General features: G+C 38.6%; 1 protein-coding gene across 1 annotated transcript in view; it reads left to right on the top strand.

Annotated features, from left to right (window-relative positions):
• Positions 1-13,056, top strand: part of CDH2 (cadherin 2) — a gene marked incomplete at both ends in the record, with an annotated part of 117,556 nt that extends 104,500 nt beyond the window's left edge. The window contains 2 exons of the mRNA XM_080611755.1: positions 5,471-5,635; positions 12,850-13,056. Of these exons, the coding sequence (XP_080467881.1) occupies positions 5,471-5,635; positions 12,850-13,056 (372 nt within the window). The remainder of the gene's footprint in view (positions 1-5,470; positions 5,636-12,849) is intronic.
• Positions 13,057-25,818: the final 12,762 nt, after the last annotated feature.

Here is a 25,818-nt window from a genome sequence, read left to right as displayed (position 1 = left end):
GCTAAGTTAGCTTCTTGGTTACCTTAAAAAGGAATACCCCAGATGGATCTATAATAAAAACAAATTGGAAAAGCAGTATGGCAGAAAGCAATCAGAATGTGAGTGGCAAATAAAGAAAAACTGTTAGCATAGTCATTCTAACTAGCTTCCCACCTGTAGCCTGTGTGTAGTCAGTCCTCTCTGCTTTGTTTCTGGTTTTTGGTTTTTGGTTGGTTTTGGTTTGTTTTGTTTGTTTTCTTTTTTTTGGGGGGTAGGGTCCATTATTTCAGCAGATGTAAGATTTAGGGCAAATTGTAGTGTTTTTCAGAACTTGGGCAATATTTTGTGTGCAAATTTCTCTCAGTTCTTCAGGGTGATGTTTGGTGGGTTTGGGGGTAGGAAGGTATATCTTATATAGCAGGATTGGGTTTCATTTCCTTTTTCTTGGTTTTTAAAAGATCTTGGCAGGTGGGAACATTCAACTGTGTAAAAATATTTCTTCCCTTGCTTCCCCATTCCATTCCTCTCTCGGAATAGACAGTGATTCTCTTTGGAACAAAAAGGCAAAGCAGAACATGTGTTTTATCCATAGGTACTTCAAGTCATAGTTTGCTTTATTCTCTTAAAGCCAAATACAAAATAGGGTTTACACTAAGGCACCATACTGTAAAAGGGATGACTGAAATGCACACTTCTGCCAATGTTGCTTTTCATGTGCTTACACCACTGCAGCTGATTTTGTTTGGTGAATTATGCATACAGCTCTCGCCATCAAATTAAGTGATCTGGTGACAATCGAATTGATTATTTCTTGCATGGAATATATCTGAGCTTTCATATTTCTTTGCAAAGGCTACGTCCTTTGAAAATGAGAAACAGGTGTAGCGGTTTTGTTACATTAGTCATATCTTCAGGCCTGTATTCATGCATAGCTGAAGATTTAGTTCAGTACAAGGTAAATAAACAAGTTATCCCTGAAAGTGTATAACAGTCTTGTGAATGGCCAGGAAATAAACTGAGAGCTCTGAGGTAACTGAGAATCCAGTTACATAAATTGTTAATAAATGTGTCAGGCTGCACGTTCTAGGATGTATCAATGTTAATGTTAGAGAAAATTTCTTAGTCATGAGTGGAAAGATCAATTTAGATGTAATATATTCCAGTATTTTCGAAGTTTTCCGCTTTGGGAAACAGTCCTGTCTGTGCACAGCAGTTCATGGTTTTAGTAAGTTGTGGTTTCATTCTGTTGTTTGCAGTTCTGCTTTATAATGCTCCAATGTGCATTCATACAAAGCAGGTCCAGTCACTGTAAAAATTTTTACTTTAAGTTTTAGCAAAGTGCTTGTGTAGATTTCTAAAATACAAATGCAAACCGAACAGCTGATTCAGGAGAAAAAAGAACAGTTGACTTTATAAAACTAGAAGCTTTGGAGAAACTGTGTTTTCTAGCCTATTCCCTCATTTTTATTCCGGTGGGGGTTTTTTTGGGTTTGGTTTTTTTTTCAGAAATTACAGAATTTGGTAACTGTCAGAAAGCAGCATACTTTCTAAAAAAATCTTGTCAACTGCAGTACCTGATGACTGCCGTGTGAGGGGTTATCACTCACATACTGTTAAATTAATAACTTCATTGCACAAGAGGAAGTTGTTTAAGGGAAGAGATTTTGAAGGCTGCATTATCTTGATTCTCTGTAAATCAGTGATTACTCTTGAACATGAAATGGCTTTTCCTTCTATTTTGGACATTTCTTCTATTCAAGTTGAGATATTTAGCCTGTGCTTTGAACTGCTGTGTAGATGTTCTTAAGGAATTGCTTCTTGGGGTTTTGGACTCTTCTGCCTACACATCTTGTAAGGTGGTTAATTTGTTTTGGCTTGGATAGCTGGTTTTGACATTTAGCATTTTCTCACTGGGATCTCGCATTTCAGGAATGTGAGATGAGAACTAGTAATTGTGTAAGTCTATTTAAAGCTGTCTAGAACTAGATGAATAGCTAATAAGGTCAGTATTTGTAATCAGCTTGGTGGGGAGGCGGTTGGTGGGGTTTTGTGGAGTTCTTTGAGATTGTTGAATTTCATAAGGTGCAACTTCTGATAAAATGTCTTTTTAGTACTTCATGATTTTATTTTCTTTCTTAAAACAAAAGCAAATCAAACCCAGTGTTTTTTCTGCTACAATACACATCAGAGTTTTTTTCAGCAAGAGCAAATAGCGATGCCAGAGGTGCTAACCAAGGAGACAAAAGTTCTGGTGGTTAGATCCAGAGTAATATTGATAAAGCATTAAGGTTGCCATGTCTTGAACTACCAGTTATCTAAAAAGTAGCTTTATTTACCCCATTGTGACATCAGATCACTTTATAAACAAGAAGAAGGACCAAGGGATTGTTCAGTTTGCTTTGCTTAGATCCCTGTCATAGAATGGCAGGTGTTTGCTTCCGTGTTGGCTGTAGATTTGGACAGTCAGACTAGTGAAAATTTCTGGTTTCTAAAGGCCTGAGTTTTGCTACATGCAAAATGGGGAAAAAAACCAGTATGTTTTAGTGACCTTCCAATAGAGAAAAACTGGTAATAGGGTCTCCCTTCCATCAACAATCTAAGCTTGTCCAGAAATTTGAGGAGAAAAACTCCAAGTGCTCTATTTGGATTTACTTAAATCCAGACTGGATGAAGGGAAAGAGGTATTTGTTCTGAAATTGCTGAGGTTAGGGCTGAACAGCATAAATAAGTAATTAAATGCCGCCTACAAAAATTGGCAGCTTCATGAACTGGATGCTCACAACCTAGCTTACAACCTAGCACATTTCCAATGGAGGGCCTAGTCTTGCTCCTCATTAGTCCTTCAGAAGATTGTAATTATGACCAGATTATCTGGAAAAAGACTGGAGCAAAGACAAATGTTGTTGACTTGTCCTGAAAGTAAGAGTAAAAATAGTGACCCAGAGTGTTGCTCAAAGCTGGTTCTTCCAACCTATCCAGGATGTTTTGTTCTCTCTCTGATGTGCCACAGTTTTCCATTTAGCTGTCACTTCTGCCGTTAGCTATCTTAAACTCTGCTTGAGGCTAACTTTGAAGTCTGTTCAGGAGCTACATGAAAAGTTTTCCCATTTTTCTAGCTGTGAATGCAGCATTGAGTGAAGAAATGAAATTTTAGCAGCCCTAAACAGCTTATGCCCTGGCTCTTTAAAACATTTTTCCTTCTTTTACTTCACAATAATTGAGTAGAGTTGACTTTAAACAGAATGTTGAAACAGCTGGAGTCATTGCATGATGCTGTGTTTGTATGGCACTAAGCCAGTTTGGGGAGATGGTGGATGACTTGCCATACCTGACTGATGTACAGTTAGTATTGATTTTAATGATACGAGAGATTTGAGAGTCTGTGGTAATAAGCACAATGGATCTTCTCGTCCTGCCCAGACACTAATAGACCTGCAGAGTAAATTTCTTCCTATTGAAGGGTAGTGTCATAAATTACCCTAGAAAAGGAAACCAAAATGGGTTTCCACATAAAAACACATTCTGCACTGCTGTTGCCTTGCAGATGGCAATCTTTGCTTTCTTTTTAGCTATAGAGCCAGGAAATGTTTCTAACTGTAGATACACTCAAGAGAATGGCCTTAGATATGAACTTAGTAGCCTGACTAGTCATATAGAAATTCAGTATGAATCCACTAATCAGAAAAAGAATTGAATGTGTGAGTGGGTAGAAAAAATATTTTGTCTTTATAAAACTGAAATGACCAGAGACACTCTCCAGATCTTCATGTACTGTTATTTAACCATACCTGTTTGAACTCCTCCATAAGGAAAAGTTTAGTATTAAAAACATAGTATTTTTCATTTCTCCCTTTTGGCATTTTCCATGTTTCATCTTTTGGGTGGGTATGAAAAGTACTTTTGTGTTACATATTTATAAATTCTAGAAAGTGCATTCTTCTCTGATAGGATTTTCTGATAGCATGTCTCTAAACTAGTTTGATTTATTTTACATAATAAAAAGGGAAAGGATAAAAAGTTCTCTTTTGTTTACTTTTCTGCAATTCATACTGCTTCATGGAGATCACTTACTCTGTTTGGTACACAGAGAACTGAAGGGTAGGAGTTACAGCTCTGCCACAAAGAACTTGTAATCTAATTAAAGCATATGAAGCTGCATTCTCAGATCTCAGTGGAGCTTTTCCACCCTTTTTGATAATATATTTGTGTGCAGTCAGCTGAGGACCCAAGTAACAAATTAGGAGGTGTATTGGATTTGATAGTCAGTTACAATTCTCCCAACAAGCTACCTTCACGGCTGTCAACAAGCCTTTCCTCCTGTTGAAAAATCTGGGTTTGAGAGTATGACCCCAAAAAGGACCTACATCCCATGAGGTGACAGCAGAAGTACATGCTTGCATTCCTTCCTTTAGGAGCCAGTAAAAAAACAATGAAAACCTAATTGTCTGTCCAGACAACTTCCAGCAAGTTGTGATTATAAATAAGATTTTTAGCAGAACAATACTGTTGTAAAATAGAGACTGTTGACAAAGGAGCTTATTTAAGATGCTACACAACTGCTTGGATTATTTGTGGGGCAGCCTATCTGGCATATAGTAGAGTTGGCATGAACTCCAGTCTACTACTGGTAGTCTGTGAATGGATTTAGTTTTAAGCCTTTAAGCCCAGTTCTTTGTTCTGCATTTTTACCAGTGCCTTGTGCAAAGGCATCCTAGAGTATGACTGCCTTCTAGGCATGACAACAGTGAGGTGAATGACAATGCTGAGATGTATCAGACTGTGCAAATAGTATGCAGGAATATCCATCTCAAATGCATACACATCTATCTAATTAAAATTTTTATATACATACATTCTGCTTACTGGAATTCATAGTGCTATGCTAGCTTCATCAGTCTGCCAGAGTTTGAAACTGTGGCATCAAGTACTTAATGCACAGATCCACAAGTAATCTCTAGAAAAGTGCTTAGAATTAAGGCCAAATCTGAGGAGCTTTGTACTTCTTACGACATTTTCCCACTTTGGCTTTCATATTATGGAAGCCACATGAAATCAGTAAGGAGTCTTAAATTCATTCTTTGAAGGTATTATAGAAAGCTGGAGAGCAGTGCGCTTGCCTCTTTCTTGAGATGTGAGAATGTCTGGCATTTACTTGCTTAGAAAAATAAGAGTTGGACTTGGCATCTTTGCTCTATGCAGTAAATCATCATTACTAGGTAAAGTGTTTAGTCTCTTAATAGCACTACTTAAATCCTTGCTGCTCAATGGAAAACTTACAAGATGCTCTACAAATCTGATGGAATAGAATAAAAATGGTAGATCCTGTTGGTATGCAGATAATGTTACTGACTTAGTAAGCATTATAATCCTGAAAACAGGACTTCTGGTGAAATGATACTTCTCATTTTCCCTTTTTTCCACCTCACATTTCACCCTGACAGATTTTGTTTGAAATTCTCCTAACATACTGTCTGTGTTTCATATTTTGCAGGATTATGACTTGAGCCAGCTCCAGCAGCCTGACACTGTGGAACCAGATGCCATCAAACCTGTGGGAATCAGACGTCTTGATGAAAGGCCAATCCATGCAGAACCTCAGTATCCAGTCAGATCAGCTGCTCCTCATCCTGGGGACATTGGGGACTTCATTAATGAGGTAAAGGAGAGGAAGAGAGTTTCCTCCTAAGGTCTGATAACCTTTTATATTTTGTGTATTGTACTCTGCATGAGTAGCAATTTATGTTTGAACATAGTAACTTTTTAAAACTTACTCATACAATTAAAGTTGTCTTGCTAGATAGAAGTAAATTTGTTCTTGTGCAGACAGTTTTAATTAACTCATTCAAACAGAAAGGGAACATATATCAATTAACTTATATACATGTGTATTAATTACATTCATAATATGTTATCAGCTGCAACCACAGTATCTCCAAACAGAATTTTTCTATGGGTTCCAAGTAATAAATAGGCTAACAAAATTATAGTTTAGCCTAAATTCATTTATGAATTCACAGTAATTTAATAATGAAAAAGGCTAATTTTCATTTTCCTCATACATTACCCTTTGAATCTAGATATTAGTGGAAATTCAGTACCTTCAGTAAGACCAAAAGGATTCCATCAAATACGATTAGTGAGCAGGGCAGCTAAATTAAATGTTATGTAAGTGCTTTTGAAACTTGTCATCGAGCTTTAAAAGTCTTTGCATTATCTTCAATTCTTCAATCTAATAAAGGTAAATGTAAGTAAGAGACTATACCAGATTACAGTTTTGAAAGAAATGTTCCTACAAATACTGGCTTCGTTATTTCTGTCGCTGGTCAATTGTAACTCAGTGGTCTTGTGGTACTTAAGATGGAACAGTTTCTTGTACTTGCTGATTATAGGAAAACAAATACTAATCCAAAATTTATCACTTAAAAAAGCTGTATTCTGTAGATGAATTCTCTAATTTCTCATATCTTCCTTGGCAACTAGAACTGGATAGGTATTGCAGAGCTGGTTTTCAAATGTGTTTAGTTTTGTTTGCTTCAAAGAAAAGTCAGGCTAATATAGCAAAGTCTTTTGTGTTAGCCAGCTGCAGAAAAGTGAGTTTGCGCTTCTTAAGGTATATGCTGATACAATTCTAAAAAACACCAAGACTACAGACTGATGACTAGCAAGAAACATACAAACGTTCTCATAGGACACTGTATTTAAGAGATTCCAGTTTTGGGGAAGAGCTGTTTTAGAAGGAGATGTTTCAGTAAAGGGGATTTTTGCATGCCGTGCACTTCCAAATATTGCAGTTATAATTGACTTCTGGAAAATGATGGAGACATGGGACAGTAAAAGGCCCATGTTATTGGTCAAGGCAGTGTGCACACAAAAACTTCCTTGTGCTTCCTCCTCTTTCTCCAATCAGTTTCCCATCCTGTTTTCACACAGTTGTGACCAGACACCACCCACGTATCAGGTGGTCAGGAAGAATCCATAATCCTTGATACCCTATTTTTTCTTGTCCGCAAAGCAGCTATCAAGCTCTCTTACAGAGCCAAGACAAGGAATGAGTGTGAATTGGCTGGAAAGCCACAAAGGGTCCAGAGTTTATCTAGCCTCCTGCAATTTTTAAGTTACTTAGAGCTGTTCTTGCAATACTGTTTTTCAGTACATTATCACTCTTGAAGATTATAGCATCAATATGTACACATGGACCTGTAGAAACAGTACATGCTCTCTTGATTTAACCCAATATGTTTATATTGCCATACAGACAAGAATGGAGTCATTTTCTCACTGTTGCCTATTTTATTAGATCAATATCTCCCTTTATCCTTCCCCTTGCCAAGAAAAGAGAAAGCTTCTACCAGCTATTTTTAGACAGCAAAATAATGTCAATAATGTCACTGCCTCTAAAATAAACCTTGGAAATATATATGACATTAAAGAAAACATGGTAATTTTCTTGTCTGCAACTTAGCTCAGGATTAATTATATCCTTCGATTGAAGAGAACTGTATGAGCTAGTTTCTGTGTTTCAAGCATTATATATTTAGCTTCTTTTTCATAAGGTATTTCTTTCTTAGGATTTCATAGCAATGTGTCATTTTACTGGGGGGCATTCAACCTAACCCTCTCTCTAGCAGACAGTAGCTGCTCAAAAGTTATCCATACTGTGTTTTGGCAGAAGTCTGAGCAAAATGGAGATTTTATTTCTCGAGAACGGTATCATCTTAATTTGGGTTTTATTTTAAAACTTCCTGTGGCAAATGTGATCCTAAAAAGACTAGGGGGGAGGGGTAACGTAAAAAAAAATAAAAAATCACTCTTTCACAGTAGTACTCATTTACAGTTAAATTACCAAATTATCAGCATCTAGCTCCTAAACATTCAGGCTGCACAGTTTTCAGACTTTCTTCAGAGAGTTCCACTTGCAGTCCTGGCAAGATCATACCCAAACAGATTGGTAAGTTCCTTTCAGTTTTACTTGAAGCAAATAGAAGAAGTATCTTGGGTAAAACCCATACCAGACATTTCTGAGGGCAGTTCGTAGAAAAGATACACTGAGCTGTGAAAACAACATAGCAAGATAAGAAAAGTCAAAGTTCTTATCACTCTGCATCCAGCTTCAACATTATTAGGCATAACTTTTCCCTTGGGCAGCCCTAACCCAAACCACCTGCAGAACTAGGCCGGTTGCTAGCTGAACACGGAGAGGCTGCCTTTGAGTTGTCAGTACATTGGTAGCAAATTCTGCATTGCCTCATTCATTTGAAAATATGTAAAAGATAGGTCTGGTCTTTTGGAGGACTTGGCTGTATTCCCAGAGATGCTGATCAGCATGATCCTTTCAGGTGCCGGCCCATTTGCAGGAACTGATACAGTCTGTTGAATACTCACCAGCACCTCAGACACACAGCCAGGGTTGTTTGAATTAGCCTCTGAAATGCTCCAACTTTTGACAAAATAGAGCTATAGGTCATTGATTTCAGATATTGGAGGCTTTAGCTACCATTGCCAAACAAGCATGGGGTGTTTTTTTCTTCTTTTATTGCAGAGCTTTAGAAACAAAAAGTGAAGAAAACCTAGTGGTTCATTTTGTTTCTTTTCTTTTGGCAGTACTCTGTTTCTTCTGATATATTATTTTCTAGCTGTCATCCATTGTATTAAATCTGCTTAACTCGATGAGACATACATAAGTATTTTGTAGTAGTGTTCTAGTGACTTCTCAGCTGAAAAACAGGTTACTAGTAGGATAAAAACTTGAAGTATTTTTATAACATTTGTACAGGTAAGAGAACATATACAGAGCTACGAACTTCCTGATACAGGAAAGTTTCAGAAGTGCCTTATAATCAAAATATGTTTTGTAGGCAAAAGCTAAATGACCTCAGGGACTTTCTTGTTTTGTCTGTTTCAATGAGTAGATGAATCTCTAATTTAAGAGGGAAGGGAAAAGCCTCCTTTTCTTCCAGCCAAGTGTACAAACAAGGCAGTGAAATAAGTCATGTGTTATTAAGAATCCTCTGTAGACATTGTTTTCCGTTTTGAGCCTTTTAAAACATAACCTGCAGAGTGTGGAGCATAATTAACACTTAGAATAGTCAGAATTTGTAGGGCAGTTTAAATTAGGCCCTTTTGAAGTAGCTTTGTTAATCTTGTTTCCAAGAACCACCTGTGCTGTCCCTAGAAATATTAAATCAATTATGTTGTGGTGGAGAGTGTGTAGCTAAGAATGTATTTCTAATCAATAGAGCACATAGCCTGAGGTAAACTGAATTTGAATTGCAAACTAAAGATCTCATCCTATGAGGACATGGAGGACCCTCAGTTCATTCTTAGTAAATGGCTATTGATACAGTGCACCTTCAAGCAGAATAGACTCCCTCGATGTTTTCTGTTTTCTCCTGTCAAGTGAAAAAATGGTTCTAGATGTAAACAATTTTTTTTTTTGTATTTCCCTGTAGGGCTCTGTTCTTCGTTTCCTTCTCATCAGAAGTCTGCTGAATCTGATTGAGTACGAGGATTAATGAAAATAAAAGCATTAGATTTTGTACTGGTTTATGTTAAAGATGTTGAGGGTTTTGCTTTCCCTTGATTTGAGGTAAATTGACAATGGCACACATGCTAAGGAAAGTATTACTTCAGGTTACCATTGTTCCTCAGTCAAGGCACTGTAGTTTCTCCTTTTCTGCCCCTATCTCCTCGTTAGTGAAAGTACCATGACATAATATAAAAAAGGAAAATGGTGAGATTGCTACTCAGTCTGTCCTAGGTCTCAAGTGGACCTTTGTATTGCCACGGCTCTTCTGTGACTGGTTGTTGTGCATTATAGGGGTACAGCAAATGCAACGAAATGTGACTAGGTTTGCTTTCTCCTAGCAGGACCGCCTGGTCCTGTGCCCTAGCAATTCTGTTGTTGAGTAAGCTTCTGTATCTAGTAAAAATGTTGGGGTTTCAGATCAGGAAACTGTAACCAAATAACTACAACAGCTCTGCTGCCCTGAGATTCTTGAGCATATCTGGGAAAGACTTCTCTTCAGAAGCAGTTGACAACACCATGAAAGCAAAATCAGTAGAAGCAGTTCTTGGCAGCCATTTGTTGCCTTTTCAGCCATGCAGGTAAGGCAGGCTGTGATACCACCTACTGAAAGGGACAGCATAATAAACAAAAAGGTGGCGATACTGAAACCAGTGGGAGCTTCATATGCTAATTTCTCTTCCGTAGCTGACATCCAGTAACTCCAGGTTCAGACTCGCTGTAGAATACAGCAGTAAAGCGCAGCAGTGCACTGGGTAGGTTCACAGACTATGCTTAGCAGAGGGAAAGTGAAAAAATTGTAGTATTTCTTTGTCATTTTAGTATGCAGCGTGCCACACAAATATAGGAGAAAGCTTGGTTGTCATTTGAAGAGTTAGAGACTAAGTTCAATCATTACACTAAGAATCTAAGGAATTTTTAACCAGAAGGCAGGTGAAAATGTCAGTGTAACTTGGACCGTTCAGTTGAATCAATACCACCATAACATGGCCTGTAGCTATGTTCTCTGAACAGAATGGATTACACAATAAGTACAACCTTTGAAACAGTGAATTCGTTAGTGAGATGTTATCTTGTAAGTCAGTAGCACAAAACCAGTTTTCTTTTTAAATTCTATCATGATACCAGCAGCAAAGTGAAAAAGAAAATAAAAGTACATCTTCCCTTTTGGAAAAAAAGATGGAAAGAGACTGCCTTGCCACCTTGCCATGGATGGCTCACAGTTATCAGAATTTTTGCAGTGATGTAGAAAAATGTTTTATTCACTGATTTTTAATAAATTAGTATCCTGTGGTTGGCTGACTGTTAATAGGCAGAACTGGGAAGCAGCATTTCGTCTCCAAGCTGCCTTTCTGAATGACTTTTACACATTGATACCTGGATTCATACCTCAGCACTCCTTAAGCTCAAGTGGTATTTATTCTCCTTCCCTGTCTCCTGTGTTTGAAAAGCATGGGTGTCTGTCACCCCAAGCAGGCTTAAGGGAAGATGTAAATACCATAAGGCCAGTTACTGCCTAAGAAGTAAAGTTGCATTTCTGCTTCAGCAGCAGAAATTGAGAAAGCTTTAGAACTATTTCCAGCTTCGAAGCTGGATAAGGGAATTCTTCCAACCTTGTTATTGCTGTTTCAGAATTTTAAATATTTTGTGCTTATTATGGCCATCGGGATGGAAAATGCCAAAGATAACAAGCATCCCCAATTATTCTTATCAGATAATTCAAAACCGTGCTCCTAATGCAGACTATTAATAACCTGCTTGATGTTGTTGTACTACATGAAATGATCATTTTAAGTCCAAAATGTGTTCTCAATTAGGGGTCATTAGTTTGATAAATATGCTGGTCTCTTCCACCACTGATTTACAAAATTACTTTTGGTACATTTTGCACACTTTTGAATGACTTTAGATAGGCAATAAAGAAATAGAATTCTCTTCTACCTTATTGATGCCATATGCTTTAATTAATGGGTTTAGCTATGTATGTATTTCTAGAAGAAAAATCAACATCCATTTCCATTATGTCACATTCAAACTAAATACAAAAAACCCTGTACTTTTCTAAAACCAGAATATATTGAATAATTTGAAGGAGGCACACTCAGTCCTTCAAATAATGAGGAGTATAATTAAACCATTTTTTAAATAAATAAATATTTAAAATTAATAATAAGACCAGCACAAATAGGTTTGATTCAGATTAGCAGTGAGCAATTTAAAGTCTTAGCTCAACCTTACAGAATTCTGGAAGATACATTATCCCTTGTCAGTGGCTGCAGAAGTAGAACCTATTTGAAGTGGAAGATCTTGAAAATGTGTTGCTAATCTTGTGGAAACAGCAAGGTTGAAAAACCCAAAACACAACAGGGCTTTGTAACTTCAGGCTTCAACCTTTTATGTTCAGCTTGTAAATCTTCCCAGGATAAGCACAGCATAATAGTCTCATATTCCAAAATTAATTACTTACATTACCGTTTAGGTTTGGACATGTGTAAGAGAACAGGGAGAGAAGAGACTTTCCTCTGGAAGAAGTGTGGTTCTTTCCCTACCTTCCTCTTATCCAATTTGTTTTGGTTTTAGTTTGGGTTATTCAGCTCTAGAGTAGAAATTTAAAATGACTGAAGACCTAATATTCATGTGTTAATAAACTTGAATTTTTTTGAAATGGGGAAACAAAAGTGGTTATAATCTTGTTTTTAGCTTTGATGTCATTGTGCCTGTGTTTTCCAAAGAGCAGGAGAAATCTTATGGGTAGCTATGGCAAAACACATAATGCTTAAGCCAACGTATCAAATCTTTTTGTCACAGCAGCCTACAGAGGTACATGGATTTTACAGGACTAACTAAATATGGTATTTGGCACACCCAGGGGGACTGCAGGCCAGCAGTGTCAGTGGATATGTTATTGGCCATGTGAGATGGCTGTTAAAGGGAATCTTTGCAAGCATGCCTATTTCTCCTTCCCCATCTGTCTGTTTAATCAGTCCCATATTTTTCATGCTGCAGATTGTGAGCCATGTAGCTCTGAAACTGTATCTCTATTAGCATCAGTTCTAGCGTTGTGATGTTCTCTTAATGTTTTGTTAGAGCCGTATTTGCCACTACGTTCAAAACATCTAGTGCTGTAATGCTGAAAACCTGGCCATTCTAAAAGGAACGTAAGTTCTTGCTGGAGTTACAAAAATAGGAATCCTGTTTTAAGTTGGATTGTAGAAGGGTAAGAACTTGGTTTACTTAAATGGCAATTGATAGAGAACCACAGTGGGATATTCCAGTTATGTTTTGTCTTTCTCAGATACAGAATTCATCTTTTTTTTTTTTTCGCATTCTCCCTCTCCTTCTTGCAGGGACTTAAAGCGGCCGACAATGACCCTACAGCCCCACCATATGACTCCCTCTTAGTGTTTGACTATGAAGGAAGTGGCTCCACTGCTGGATCCTTGAGCTCTCTTAACTCCTCAAGTAGTGGTGGTGAGCAAGACTATGACTACCTAAATGATTGGGGCCCACGTTTCAAGAAACTTGCTGATATGTACGGTGGAGGTGATGACTGAACTTCAGAGTGAACTTTGGTTTTGGACAAGTACAAACATTTCAACTGATATTCCCCAAAAGCATACAGAAGCTAGGCTTTAACTTTGTAGTCTACTAGCACAAGTGCTTGCTGAAGGCTTTGGCTTAGGCTGCAAACCAATTTGGGCTCCGTGGAATATCAGTGATCCAATGCTGTTTGGAAAAAAAAATATTGAGCTCAGTTACACTTGAATTTTACAGTACAGAAGCACTGGGATTTTATGTGCCTTTTTGTACCTTTTTCAGATCGGAATTAGTTTTATGTTTAAGGCTTTAATGGTACTGATTTATGAAATGATGCATTAAAGAGAAAATATGTTGGGGTGGGGAGGAGTAACGTGAAACACAATATGCTTCAACATGCTTTTGTTACATCGCATTGCTTTTATTAAAATAAGAAGATGAAAAAATAAAAAAAATCCTCATGGAACAATTTTATTATCTGGGAGAGAAGACCATGAGGTGGAACAATGTACATTACTTCTAGTTTTAGATGTTAGGGAATTATTTTTTTTTTTCCACTAAAATTCTAAAACTTATGCAGCTGGTTGCAAATAAAGGGAGTTTTCATATCACCGGTTTGTAGCAGAATTGATTTTTTTTTTTCTTATGCTAGAATGTTGGACACATTTTGGTCTTAATCCATGTACACTTCTTTTCTTTTTAATTTTAATTTCTAGTATTTTTTTTCCCACTTCACTGTAAAAAAATCGTATGTGTACATAATGTTTTATTGGCATAGTCTGTGGAGAAGTGCAGAAACTTCAGAACACGTGTATGTATTATTTGGACTATGGATTCAGGTTTTTGCATGTTTATATCTTTCGTTATGGATAAAGTATTTACAAAACAGGTTGCAAACAAGTGACATTGATTCAATTGTTGAACTGTAGTTAGAGTACTCAATATTTTTTTTTATTTTTATTTTTATTATTTTTTTGTTTGGGGGGGAGAAAAGTTCTTAGCACAAAAGTTTTACATAATTTGTACCAAAAAAAAAGGGGGGGAGGGGAGTTGGCCTGATGCTGGTGGCACGAGTAAATATACAGTATGTTTTGGGGGGTGGGAAGGGAAGGGGGAAGGAGCTTTCAAACTGGAGAGACTTCTGAGAACAGCTTTGCCTCTGTATTGTGTACCAGAATATGAATGATACACCTCTGACCCCAACGTTCTGAATAAAATGCTAATTTTGGATCTGGTGCTTGGTTTGGCATTTCGTTCTCCTACGTGGGCAGCCCTGACTATAGTCAATATAAAGTACACAAAGTGTGTTTTGAGTTTCATGAGAATTTACATGCCCTTCTTTAGTATTCGATAGTGCTAGAGTGAAAATAAGCTGCACGTAGAAGAAAGTTTGGCACGAATTTGGAAGGCAAGTTCCTAGATAAAAGCAGAGTGATCTGTGCCATTTCCCGGAATTCAGAATTCTCAGTTCCATACGGATGGGTAGCTCTTTGGTTTAATGCACATTATCTAAATAACACAGCTTGCATTATTTTTGGCTTGTTTCTAGACTGGCAATCTAATGGTTTTGTGACTGTGCTGCGGGTTGCATAAATAAATTGCAGATCATGGCAGTTATCTGTTGCCTGGACTTTCCTGCACTGAAGTAAAGATGAGCCCCCCTGAACTTCCATGCACATCAAATTGTGTCCTTCAAGGAGCTGCTCACAGTCATGGAGCCTTATCAGAAAGTCCCATTAGGAGACTACTAAACATGTTTCTAACCTGTTACAATGATTTATTCGCAAACATAGAAGGTACAGCACTCCTGCCTTCTTTACTTGCGACAATCTGCTCAGGTTTAATGTCTACATTTACACTCATTAAGGATGTAACCGAGCAGTGTGAAGCTCACACTCAGCAGAAATGCCACAGTTCTGCAGCCTGTTTGAGAGAACTGGAGCAGCGGGAGAGGATCTGGGCTCTCTGAGGCTGGGTGGGCAGGGAGTTGAAGTTAGTCTCTGGGTGATGCTCTTCAGCATGGTGCCATTTCAGTCCTTCCCCAGCACTCACACTGTAATACATATGATTTGACTGTGACTTCCAGAGGTAACTAACTCCTGAAATCTGAGTTGGGCTGCATTAAACACTGCATGCGAGGTACCTCCTCCTCATGGCACTTTTCATGGGCACATCTCCTTTCTTACTCTTTGTTCCTGATGAAAGTTGAGGGGTAGCAGTCCTCTCGCATTGGCATGTAGCGCTTTGGCCCCTGCACACATGGCTATTATTTATCTCGTGAATTCGTAAGTGTAGTTTGATGCTGTAACAAAGCTTTAGTTTTTCAATAAGGTATCAAAATTATCAGTGACCTTCCTTGAGCTATTCTGAATTTAATTTATCAATATGGGGAAAAAAAAAAAAAGATGTAGAGCAGGACATAAAAATGAAAATCTGGCTATGCACAGTTAAGTATATAAAGGGCAGGATTTAAACTGTAAATACATGTTAAATAAGCAATAGGCCACTTTTAGCACATTGATTTTCAGTCTCTTGTAATTTATGCAAAATGTATTTTAGGCATAATTCTATTATTGTTACTTGGAACCAACAAACTGGAAATGCTAGATGAATTTTATTTAATTGACATCGAATGTTAGTAGGTACAGGGAGGGAAGGATTTGCGGAAGATTTCCAGGCTTGGCTAAAGTGGAGCAGAGGTCATCTTTTATCAGCACTCAGCTCTTTTGCACAGCAATAGGAGCTTTATCTTGATCAGGCAATCTTCCAGCTCTATCTACAGCTGCTTTGAAATTGTAGCAACGGTTCTCAAACCTAGTGTTAGGTCAGCATTAGGTCTACTGAAGAGAACAAAGGGTAAATCATTTTTATGCATCTCAAATGCTCTTACAAGAAAAAAAAAAAAAGGGTGTTTGAACTGATCCTCTTTCTTCAAGCTTCAGATTGGTTCTGATTCTAGAAATGTGCAACTAGGTTTTGTACCCATGATAAATGCCTGAATCCCCATCAGAGGGCTTCACTGACCAGAAGAGGATGGCTGAACTTTAGACCCTACCATTGTCTAGGACAATTTGGCAGCCTGTTTTGGAAATGGGATTTGGCAGTGATATATATATATTATCTCTGCCTTGTAGACACTGTATCCAAGGGAAGTTACTGGCAAGAAATAAAGGCCTTAGGAGCTTTACCATCTCAGCCTTCCTGCCATTTGTATTTTGTTTCAATTGTAGTCCTTTATAGCCTGTGTCCCTATGACTTTCATGAGCAAAAAAGGTGGAGAAGGGTGTTTTGGGGGAATAAATATCTTAAATGGATACATAAGGCCTTACATGTGAATGTATCTACCTTCCTGTGTTTCCTCTGGGATTACCAACTGTTGGTAAAGGATGTTACTGCTCATCCCTAACAGTCTAAAATGTATTTACATTCCCTAAAAGTAGTTGAACCCCAAATGACATTTGAGTTCTCACCTGGTGACTTTACTGGTGGTGACATGCTCTTGGCTGTGCTGTAACACTGTTACAAGCTGGCTATAAAGGTCACTGTGATCCTTCTGAATGCAAAAAAACGCACATAAATCAGTTTAATAGGGCAGACAATGAGCACCAGGTTCTTCCCCTTACTCCCAATATACTCTGTTTTGCTTGACTCTGCTTTATGAAGTGTTTATAAATCCATGTAAATTTTAAACAGAAGATGTTTGGGTCTGTATTGCACTGGTTTGCAGACAGAAAACATTTCTCAGTTGTGAACAAAAATATTTTAGACAGATAGCAAAGTTGCTCTGATGGTAAAAGCCTCATGAAGTCTGCTTCTTGGGAGTTCTCTTTCTTGGTCTGTAGTATTTTTTTGGAACCCTACCAAATTACTTACCCTGAAGAACATTTGTATCTACTCTGCCATAGTCCCATTCACCTTAACACACAAGGGAAAATGTTCTGACAGGCGTTGGGACACACATCCCCAAAAAGGTGTCTGAAACCTGTCTCTGGTCATTGAAGATATCTCAGGTAAGCTGACCCCAATTCTTGCCTTACACAACTGCTCCCGCCTTCCTGAGGAGCCTTCCTTCTAGCAGGAGGAGCGTGGTTCTGGCAGATTGACCTTTCTGGATCAGGAATGTGGAAGCAAAATCCCTGCTTTCACCTCAGTCAATATAATTATTCAAATAAAATGCAGTCACACAAATATCTTGATACCTAATTCACAATGGTGTATTTTACGCAGTTTTTCTCATTCAGCCAGAGATGATCTAGATTTGTATCATGTCCATCCTTTTTCATTTCCTTTACATTTCATTACACAATCTGTAATATTACTTTAGGCAAGGATCATAGGAGGAGTTTCTCTAAGGCATAGGATAGTTTACCCTTAATACAACAGGAATAATGAAAAATTTTCCCTTTAACAACAAAGCAGTGCTGGGAAATAGAAGAGGAGAAGAATGGCTACAGAAAAAAGCCTTAAGTGCTTCCCACAGGGACTAAAGGTGCCTTCCATCATAAGGATAGGGAAAGAGCCTCCCATTTGTTAGGGACCCTTTGATGAATGAATGCAAGGCACAGGGCAGCCGAGCTGCTGCTACTGTACTGGCCAAACTGTTTTTTTGGTGTAATGGGGAACTTGGAAATGCCTGTTCTCTGGAGCTTCCAGTGTCATGCTGCTGCCTTTCCTGCTGGGATACCTTCCACTGCTTTGAGCTTTCCCGGTTTTTCTCAGTTTACCTAAATCGTCGAACACTGCCAAATCTCAAATCAAGCTCTACATATTCTTCAACTTACAGCCTCAGAGAATCAAGGTCTTAGTCTTGGTTTGGTTTGGTTGTTTTGCTGTATACTGGAGGATGTATTCTCAACATAGCAATGGCTGGGAAGACTTGCCTAGCTGTTCAAAGCTTAGTGTCCTGAACAATATTTTTCCCCTGCAACTTCTGTGGATTTCTAGAACATGTAAAAATGCAGCAGTTGCCAGTAACACAGCAGCTACTTATAATCAGGTTTCATATTCATATGTTGTCTTTATTTTTCTGTCACAGAAGGTCGTACACTAATGTAGTGACAATGTGAAGTTACAATCCCCAAAGGGCTCTTTGGAAAGATTGGTCAGGGTGAGGTGGTGGATATGAGCTCTCCGAACTGCTCTCCGTGTAGCTCAGGCTGTGGAGGACGTATGTACGTGTGTGTAATGGACTGTTGGCACTCTGAAGATCAAAACGATGTCACAGATCTCATGCCCCTCTTCCCTGAGCACACAAAAGCCACTCACATGTGACCACTGGAATGCAAAACCTGGAGTCCATGAGCACCTGCATGCATCTCACCACACTTGTCCCCACCGTTCCCTTATCACCTTTATAGTCAGCCACTACCTGGACAAGACGGTCATCATTTTCTCATTGCTTCCATCTTTTATTTCACCCATCTTTTGAGAGACTAGTTTTCAGAAAGTATTTAGGACCATTTGTCTCTAAGTAACAAAGGGAATACTCTCTGAAAAAAAAAATCAGATTTTGCAGCACTCCCAATGGCTCATTTATTACTGTTTCTTATATTTATTTTGAGAGACTTTTCCTTTTTTTTAACTCTAATACATTTGTAAACCTCATGATTGTATGCATTTATGTAATTTCGTGAAACCACCTTCAGATGGTTCACCCTCTCCCCAAGAGCCTAAATACTAGTTGTGAAAGAAACTGTTTCACTCTGGGTATGAATAATGAATAGTAGCATTGTGCAAATTACTTTTATGCTCCTGCTTCTGAAGATAAAATTTGTTGATATGGTATGGGTATATATAGATAGATCTGTGGGCCCAACCGTTCTGTGTTCCATGCTACAGAAGTTTGATTATTACATTACATTTGTTATCTGCAGTACTGCAGGGCAAGCTTGTAAAAACCCAGCTGTCTCTGTGCTCCATAAATCAAAAGTAATGGCCAGCTAATCAAAATTACGTTCCAATTCTAGAACATTCATTACTGGTGGCATTGTATAAAGCTGATATAAAAGCAAGCGGAGTTTTTTGTGCTAGGATGATTAGAGGGAATTACACTAAAAATGTAGAATCATTACGAGTATGTTTTGACTTGAAGTTAATAAACAGCAGTTTGCTCAGCAAGGTTATTTTAAGATAAACTGATAAATAAACAAAAGTGAATCTTTTAGCCTGACCTAGTCAGGAAGCAGTATTCAGTGCCCTATCTGTCTGAGAACTGATTTTTCCTCATTTGGGCATAATGAAGGCAACCAAGAAAAATAACCAAAAAAAGTAAAACCAGACCCTAAGAACTCCTTGTAGAATGGGAGAGGCAGCTTTAAAGACCTGCTCTGTTGTGATGTCTCATAAAAGAAGAATTCCAGGCTATTGCTGAGTTTTTGATCTTCACATTTTTTGCGTAGCAAGAATTCACACTGATGAGAGCCTGAATAATCTTTGACTGCAGAGCATCTAGGTCCAAGCCCTAACTTTGAGTTAGTTGCTTTTGTGTTTCTTATTGTTCCTTGGTGGAACGACTAATTACATATTTGCTATCCCTAAGAAAAGACTTTAAAGCCCAAACTACTGTTTGGGATGTAAAAAACCCCCGTCCATGCCCAGGAAAAGGGAATTGTGCTTTGGAATTTTATATGTTGCGTGAATGCCATTATTTTGAAAATAGCTTCTTGAGTATTGCTGTGAAAATCTCTGGAAAGCTCTAGATTTTATCCTGAAGGAAACATCACAAATCCTCTGCATTTATTCACAAAATTAATAGTTTTCTGGACATTCCCACTCAGCCTGCAGCTCTTTGAAGGCAAGACTCAAATGGCAATAAGAACAAGGACCACAAAGAAACATTTTGAGCACAAGCCCTCAGAGACTGGAAGGCAACCGTTTTTGCACAATAGCAGTCCATCAGGTCAAGTTCTCACGAAAAATTTTGCTACACTGGTGTCAGCATGTCTACTGGAGCGATGTATGACAGAACGTGACGAAGAGTGGCAGAATACAGCCCTTAAAAATAGGTTCAGATACAGAGCTCCTGAGTCAGTGGAGATGCTCACAATGTGGATGCCCTCAAAGCAGCATTCAGGTCAGAGAAAACATTTACGTCTTTAGTATTCCTGCAGCCATATATCATAGGCTCATAGTATGGTTTGGGTTACAAGGGACCTTAAAGATCGTAAGTTCCAACCTCTCTGCCATGGGCATGGACACCCGCTACTAGAGCAGATTGCTCAAAGCCCCATCCAACCTGGCCTTGAACACTGCCAGGGATGGGACAGCCACAACTTCTCTGGGCAACCTGTCTCACCACCCTCATAATGAAGAATTTTTTCCTTATAAATCTAAACCTACAAACCTACTCTCTTATATGATAGTATGTAATTCTAAACAACTTTGAATAACCAGTAATACATTCATGAATACTTTTGTTTCAGAAAATAAAGACTGACATAACAATTCCAAGTTGTTACCAATTGTCAGTTGACTCCTTTTTGAAAAATGACATGATGTTTATTACAACTCACTGTATTCACTGAGGTGTTATGTTTGCTGAACTCTGTGATGACAGGTGACCCTGTTTAAATGAGCATTCGCAGAAATCTATTTCAGAACTATTTGGAAGACAATTTTGGTGGCAGTTTTGTTGTTTGATGGTCTCAAAGACCACTAGACATGTGGAGCTTTAGTAGCTGTCACAGGAATATCAGATCAGCTGCCATTCTAGAGGAAAGGGAAAGGATGACTCCATGAAATTGGATTTTGACCCTGCTCCAGTCATACATACAGTAGAAAAAAGCATATAGTAAAGTGCTGAGTCATGAGCTAGATGCTATATAAGTATTTTATGTAGGTCTGTGGACCGCAGTCCCTGAACAGCAGTGGTTATTTTACAAAGACAGGATTCATTATCAGTGTCAAATAAAACATCAAGCTTCCCTGAAGGTCATCACAAGGTTATTTGTCTCCCAACTGGCATGAATATCTCATGCATATTTGTGCATCCCTAGAAGTGTTCAAGGTCAGGGATGCCTTTCACTGAACCTGGTCCAGTGGAAGATGTCCCTGCCAATGGCAGGGGAGTTAGAACTTGATGATCTTTAAGGTCCCTTCCAACCCAAACCATTCTGTGATTCTATGATTCTATGTATTCTATTGTATGATCATAATGCAAAGGAGATTTTCTCTACCACTTGAAAATCCTTTCGAGTCTTAAGAGTGCTGGTTTTTGTAACTTGGATATAATACTGCGTGAGATCCGACAGGGGGAAAAAAAAAAAGATTTATGAATGCCCATTTAATAAAGCATATAATGAAATTTGAGCAGAAAGAGCAGATTGTAATAGTACCACATTGACAACAACATATAAATTCGACCATTGCAGACATTAAAGAGGCATTTCATGACAGCATCATCTTGTTGTGACCTTTCTTTAAAGTGAAACAAAGCAGGTATAATTTTGGAGCTTGAGAAATAGGGACAGAATGGGCACTTATTCTAGTGTCATGAAGACTGGGGACTTGTGACCCCTTTCAGTGAAAATCAAATTGCCAATGTCAAACTATCTGGCAGACAGCACCTTGCATTGATTTTATACATAATTTAGCACAATTGACAGTCTTCAGGACAAGCTGGAGACTGATATGCTATGGAGGGTGCATTGCTTATCCTTTCTGGAAAAGTGGGTCCCTTGGGGCCACGATTTATGTTTAATGGTATGACAGTTGGGACTGTGAAGAAGTGGGACTATGTTAAGGCTAATGTGAAGATACTACTCACAGTGCAGCAATGGCATAGTGAAAAACTGCCTCCACTGAAATTCTTATTATCATAAGATATCCACAAACCATTTTTATCCCTCTGTCTTGCCCCAAACTGTAGTAAAAGAAATTGGAGTACCTTACCCATGTTGAGTTTTGCACATACAGTACCAGATGTAATACCATTACCAGCTATGGTAAACCTAATCAACAGAAAAGAAAACCTGATCGGAGAATAATGCAGCTTCCTTGCTGATGCTCTTCTACTTTTGTCACTGGTTGAATTGCTCAGACAAATTAGGAGCTGTGGGACAAACCTGGGCATAAAACTGAAATGTCCATTTCCCTTAACTATCCAGGTCTGAGCTTCCACTGCAGCTACTGGGTGGTTATGATGGCATCTCTCCACGGTAAGAGCAAATGCACAAGCATTTGTCATGAAGTAGCTGCTGATCACCACCCCCATTTATACCACTGGAATTTGTGTATTGGCCTCACCAACCCTCAAAGGGCTCCTCATATAGTGCCAGGCAAATGTGAAGTAGTAAGTTTAAAGGTGTGGGTTCCTTCCTTCATTCTCTCATAGAAAATCTTTCTACTCCAAGAGGCACCACCTCTGACAGTCAGTACACAGCTCTCTTTGTGGTGTGCCCTGATTTTGGCTACACAGACAGCTAGTCTCTGGTCAATCATAGAATCATAGAATGGTATGGGCTGGAAGAAACCTTAAAGACCATCTATTTCCAACCCCCCTGACAAGTGCAGGGACAGTCCACTAGACCACTAGACCAGGTTGCTCAAAGCCCCGCCTATCCTGGCCTATTGTCAGGGATGGGGCAGCCACAACTTCTCTGGGAGGCCTGTTCCAGTGCCTCAACACTCTCAGTAAAGAATTTCTTCCTAATATCTAATATAAATCTCCGCTCCATCAGCTTAAAGTCATTAGTCCTTGTTCTTGTGACAAGAATGGACAAACTTCCGTTCCTGAGCTGGACATCCCCAGTATATCCACTTAGATGGAGAGGTCTGGTATTTTGAAGTACTAGCAGAAATATCCCAGCTCTTTGGGAACAATAGTAGCTGAAACCCATTGTTTTATCTTATTTTCTTTTGTTTTTGTTTATGTGAGTCAGTGATGAAACAGTCTGTGTTCGTTGATGGTATGCAAAATTCAGTACATGTAAGAAACTGTTCTTGCGGCATAATCGGATAATTAGATGCTTTGTCACTGTCTTGTGCTGTTTAGTATGAAGTACTTTGAATGACAATATGGCAGCTCTTTCCAGCAAACTTTATAGGCTGCCTGTTGTAAGCTGCAAGTTAACTTTAATTGAGAGTCCTGAGATTTATTACAAGGAAGGTAATAACCTCAGTACAATAGCAAGAAACTGCACCTTTTCATAGTTGTCAGTGTTGTAAATAAAAGTTAATTTTCCAACAGCCTCACTTTTTCTTCAGTGATCAGGTTTACCGGAAGAGGTATAACCTGAATCCATAATTTCTGGAGACTCTGTAAAATGTAAACACCTCAGTGATGCAGTGGTATTGTGTATGAATGAGTATATCTTGTGGTGGAGGCTGACAAAGGAGAACTACATTTTGAAATAGCAACATGAATTTTATTGAAGCAGCAATGAGTTGTTTGCCCTTTTATTTAGCCTTTATGATAGCAAATAGAAATGATTTGGCTTGCCAGTCAGACCTAGAAATGGGGAGGAGAAAAAAAAACAGCCCAAAACCTCAGTGTAATTTTGAGTCAAATGATGTCTGGATCAAACTCAATGCAATTTATTTTTATATACTGTCCTCCATACAGATTATTACGAAGCAGTTTACAGGGAGAGTTAATCATCAGAAGCTAGAGGGAAAAGGAAGGTTTTAAAAGCAAGAATAATTTGGTAGCTGGAAGAAGTCGTTGGGGGTTTACTAGAGTTCTGAGAGGAACGAGAAAAGTTCTAGGTAGAATACTTTTTTTCTGTCTTTTGGTAGGCAAAGTACTGTGTTCAGTTTTGTCAGAAAATGGCACGTTGTTTTTTTAATGACAGCACCTCTGAATGGCCCATCTTGTCAGAGGCATGTCAGTGTCACCCAACCTCAAATCTGTTCCAGTTCAGCTCTGAACAGCAGCTGCATGAACTTTTCACCATAATTAGGAAACAGTATTGCTGAGATAGAGCTTCTGCACTACAAGTTTTTTTCCCTTTTGTTTTTATAAAACCTGGTATCCTCAAAATACAGTCAACTTGGTCTATTTTGAGATTGAGTTTAAAAAAGATTAAAATAGACTGCTGTGACAGTGTTCTGGTTATACAGATGTGAATACACACACCTACCTCCCCACCATGCATTATACACTACTATTTAATATTTTGTATATTGGGGAAGATAGCCTGATCTCTTGATTCAGTTTTGCATAACTACTGAAACAACTCAGGCAAGGCTAATTTACACTAACTGAGATTTTTATTTATTTCACCTGCTTTATATTTACAGGTACCCATCAATTAGTAGTTCTGAGTGTGTGGTTTCAGTGACACAGGACATAGAAGGACCATAATGTTAATCAACGTCATGATGAATACCCATGGAGTCAGCACTCCAAAGGCTGACTGCCTCTCCAGACTCTCATGGGCACCCCAATACACAAAATGCTTTCCAGACCTTCAAAACACTCCAGGAAAAAAACAGAGTTTTCACCTGATGGCTCTTCTTCTCTAGCTAAGGATGGCCTTCCCTGAAAGACCAAAGTAAACCATACTGCACTCTATTACATTCCCTGAGATAGCTTTGCTTACACTGATAGACAGCTCAGCCTGGAATATACCTCAGGAAACAAGAGGAAAATGGATATGAACCTTTTTATTCTTTCTTTTTCTTTTTCCCTTGTCTTGCACTGGAAATAGCCCAAAAGCTCCCAAGCAGCACATTAGCAGACCGTAACTCCAGCTTAAAAGCTTAACCAAGCCAGTCATTTGTTACTGGTCAAATGCTTCAAATTCTTCCAACCGCTGTGTGTATGAAGTGTTCTTCAAAGAATTTGATGCATGAGTGTCAGCCGGGGGGGGGGGTGGTGGTGGTGGCGGATATGGGATCCTACCAGAAACTGAAAGCTGTTCAGCCACTTTCGGGAAGAGAAAGGAGGTGTGAAGTAGCAGGGGTCAATTACAGCCCCACTGTAAACAATGAAAAGGAAGAGGTGTAAAGCCATACACACTGATGGGCTACAGCAAGGCAGGATGCTGCTACTTCTGAGATAGCACTCACCAGGAGAGGAAGCAGCTTTCCGTGCTGCACCCTGGTGAGATGCTTTGTTTCAATGTGTGAGCTGGAATGTGCTTTATTCTCACCAACCAGTAGTATGTGGTAGGATATTGTGACAGAAAACTATTAGTCTAGCCCACGGAAGACGCAAGAAGATGCAAAATGCTTTTTCTTTAATGTGGGTGATATGAAATGCCTTTGTCATGCACCATTAATGGTGTCATTTTAGGAAACACTGACTCTAGGAGATGCTATGCCTCAAGCTCCCTTTAAGAATACTTTTAAAGATTCTTGTGATTCCATTCATCACTTTTCTAAATGATGACCTTTAGCCACACAGCTTTTACACAAGTGTAACTTCACAGACCTTGATACTCGCAGTCATTACTGTGAGGCAGAAGTTGAGCCCATAACTGTCCATGTAAAAGAATGATGGTTACCCAAGACTTAGATGATATGTGATAATTGTGTTACAACTGTTGTGGGTTATAACAACACCAGCTTCTGGATATTAAATTTCTTCCTAGTTTAAAAACATTTTTTTTCTGCTGAAAATGTAGCTTGCCTCACCCTCCAAATTGCCCTTCAGGCATCAGGGGTTCTTTTAATTCACCCATTTTCACTTAGAAATATGGGTGTCTTTTGCAAAAGTTTGCAGTGTTTGGGAAACAAAAATGTCTGACTCTAAAACTCAAACCAAGAGTATGCTTACGATGAACTTTCTGGTTCAGAAACTTCTGCAATTTACCGCTGCCTCATATGTGCTCTATGGC

Source organism: Psittacula echo, assembly GCF_963264785.1.
Source record: "Psittacula echo genome assembly, chromosome: 2".
NCBI classification, from domain to species: Eukaryota; Metazoa; Chordata; class Aves; order Psittaciformes; family Psittacidae; genus Psittacula; species Psittacula echo.
This window is presented reverse-complemented; position numbering and strand designations above follow the sequence as displayed.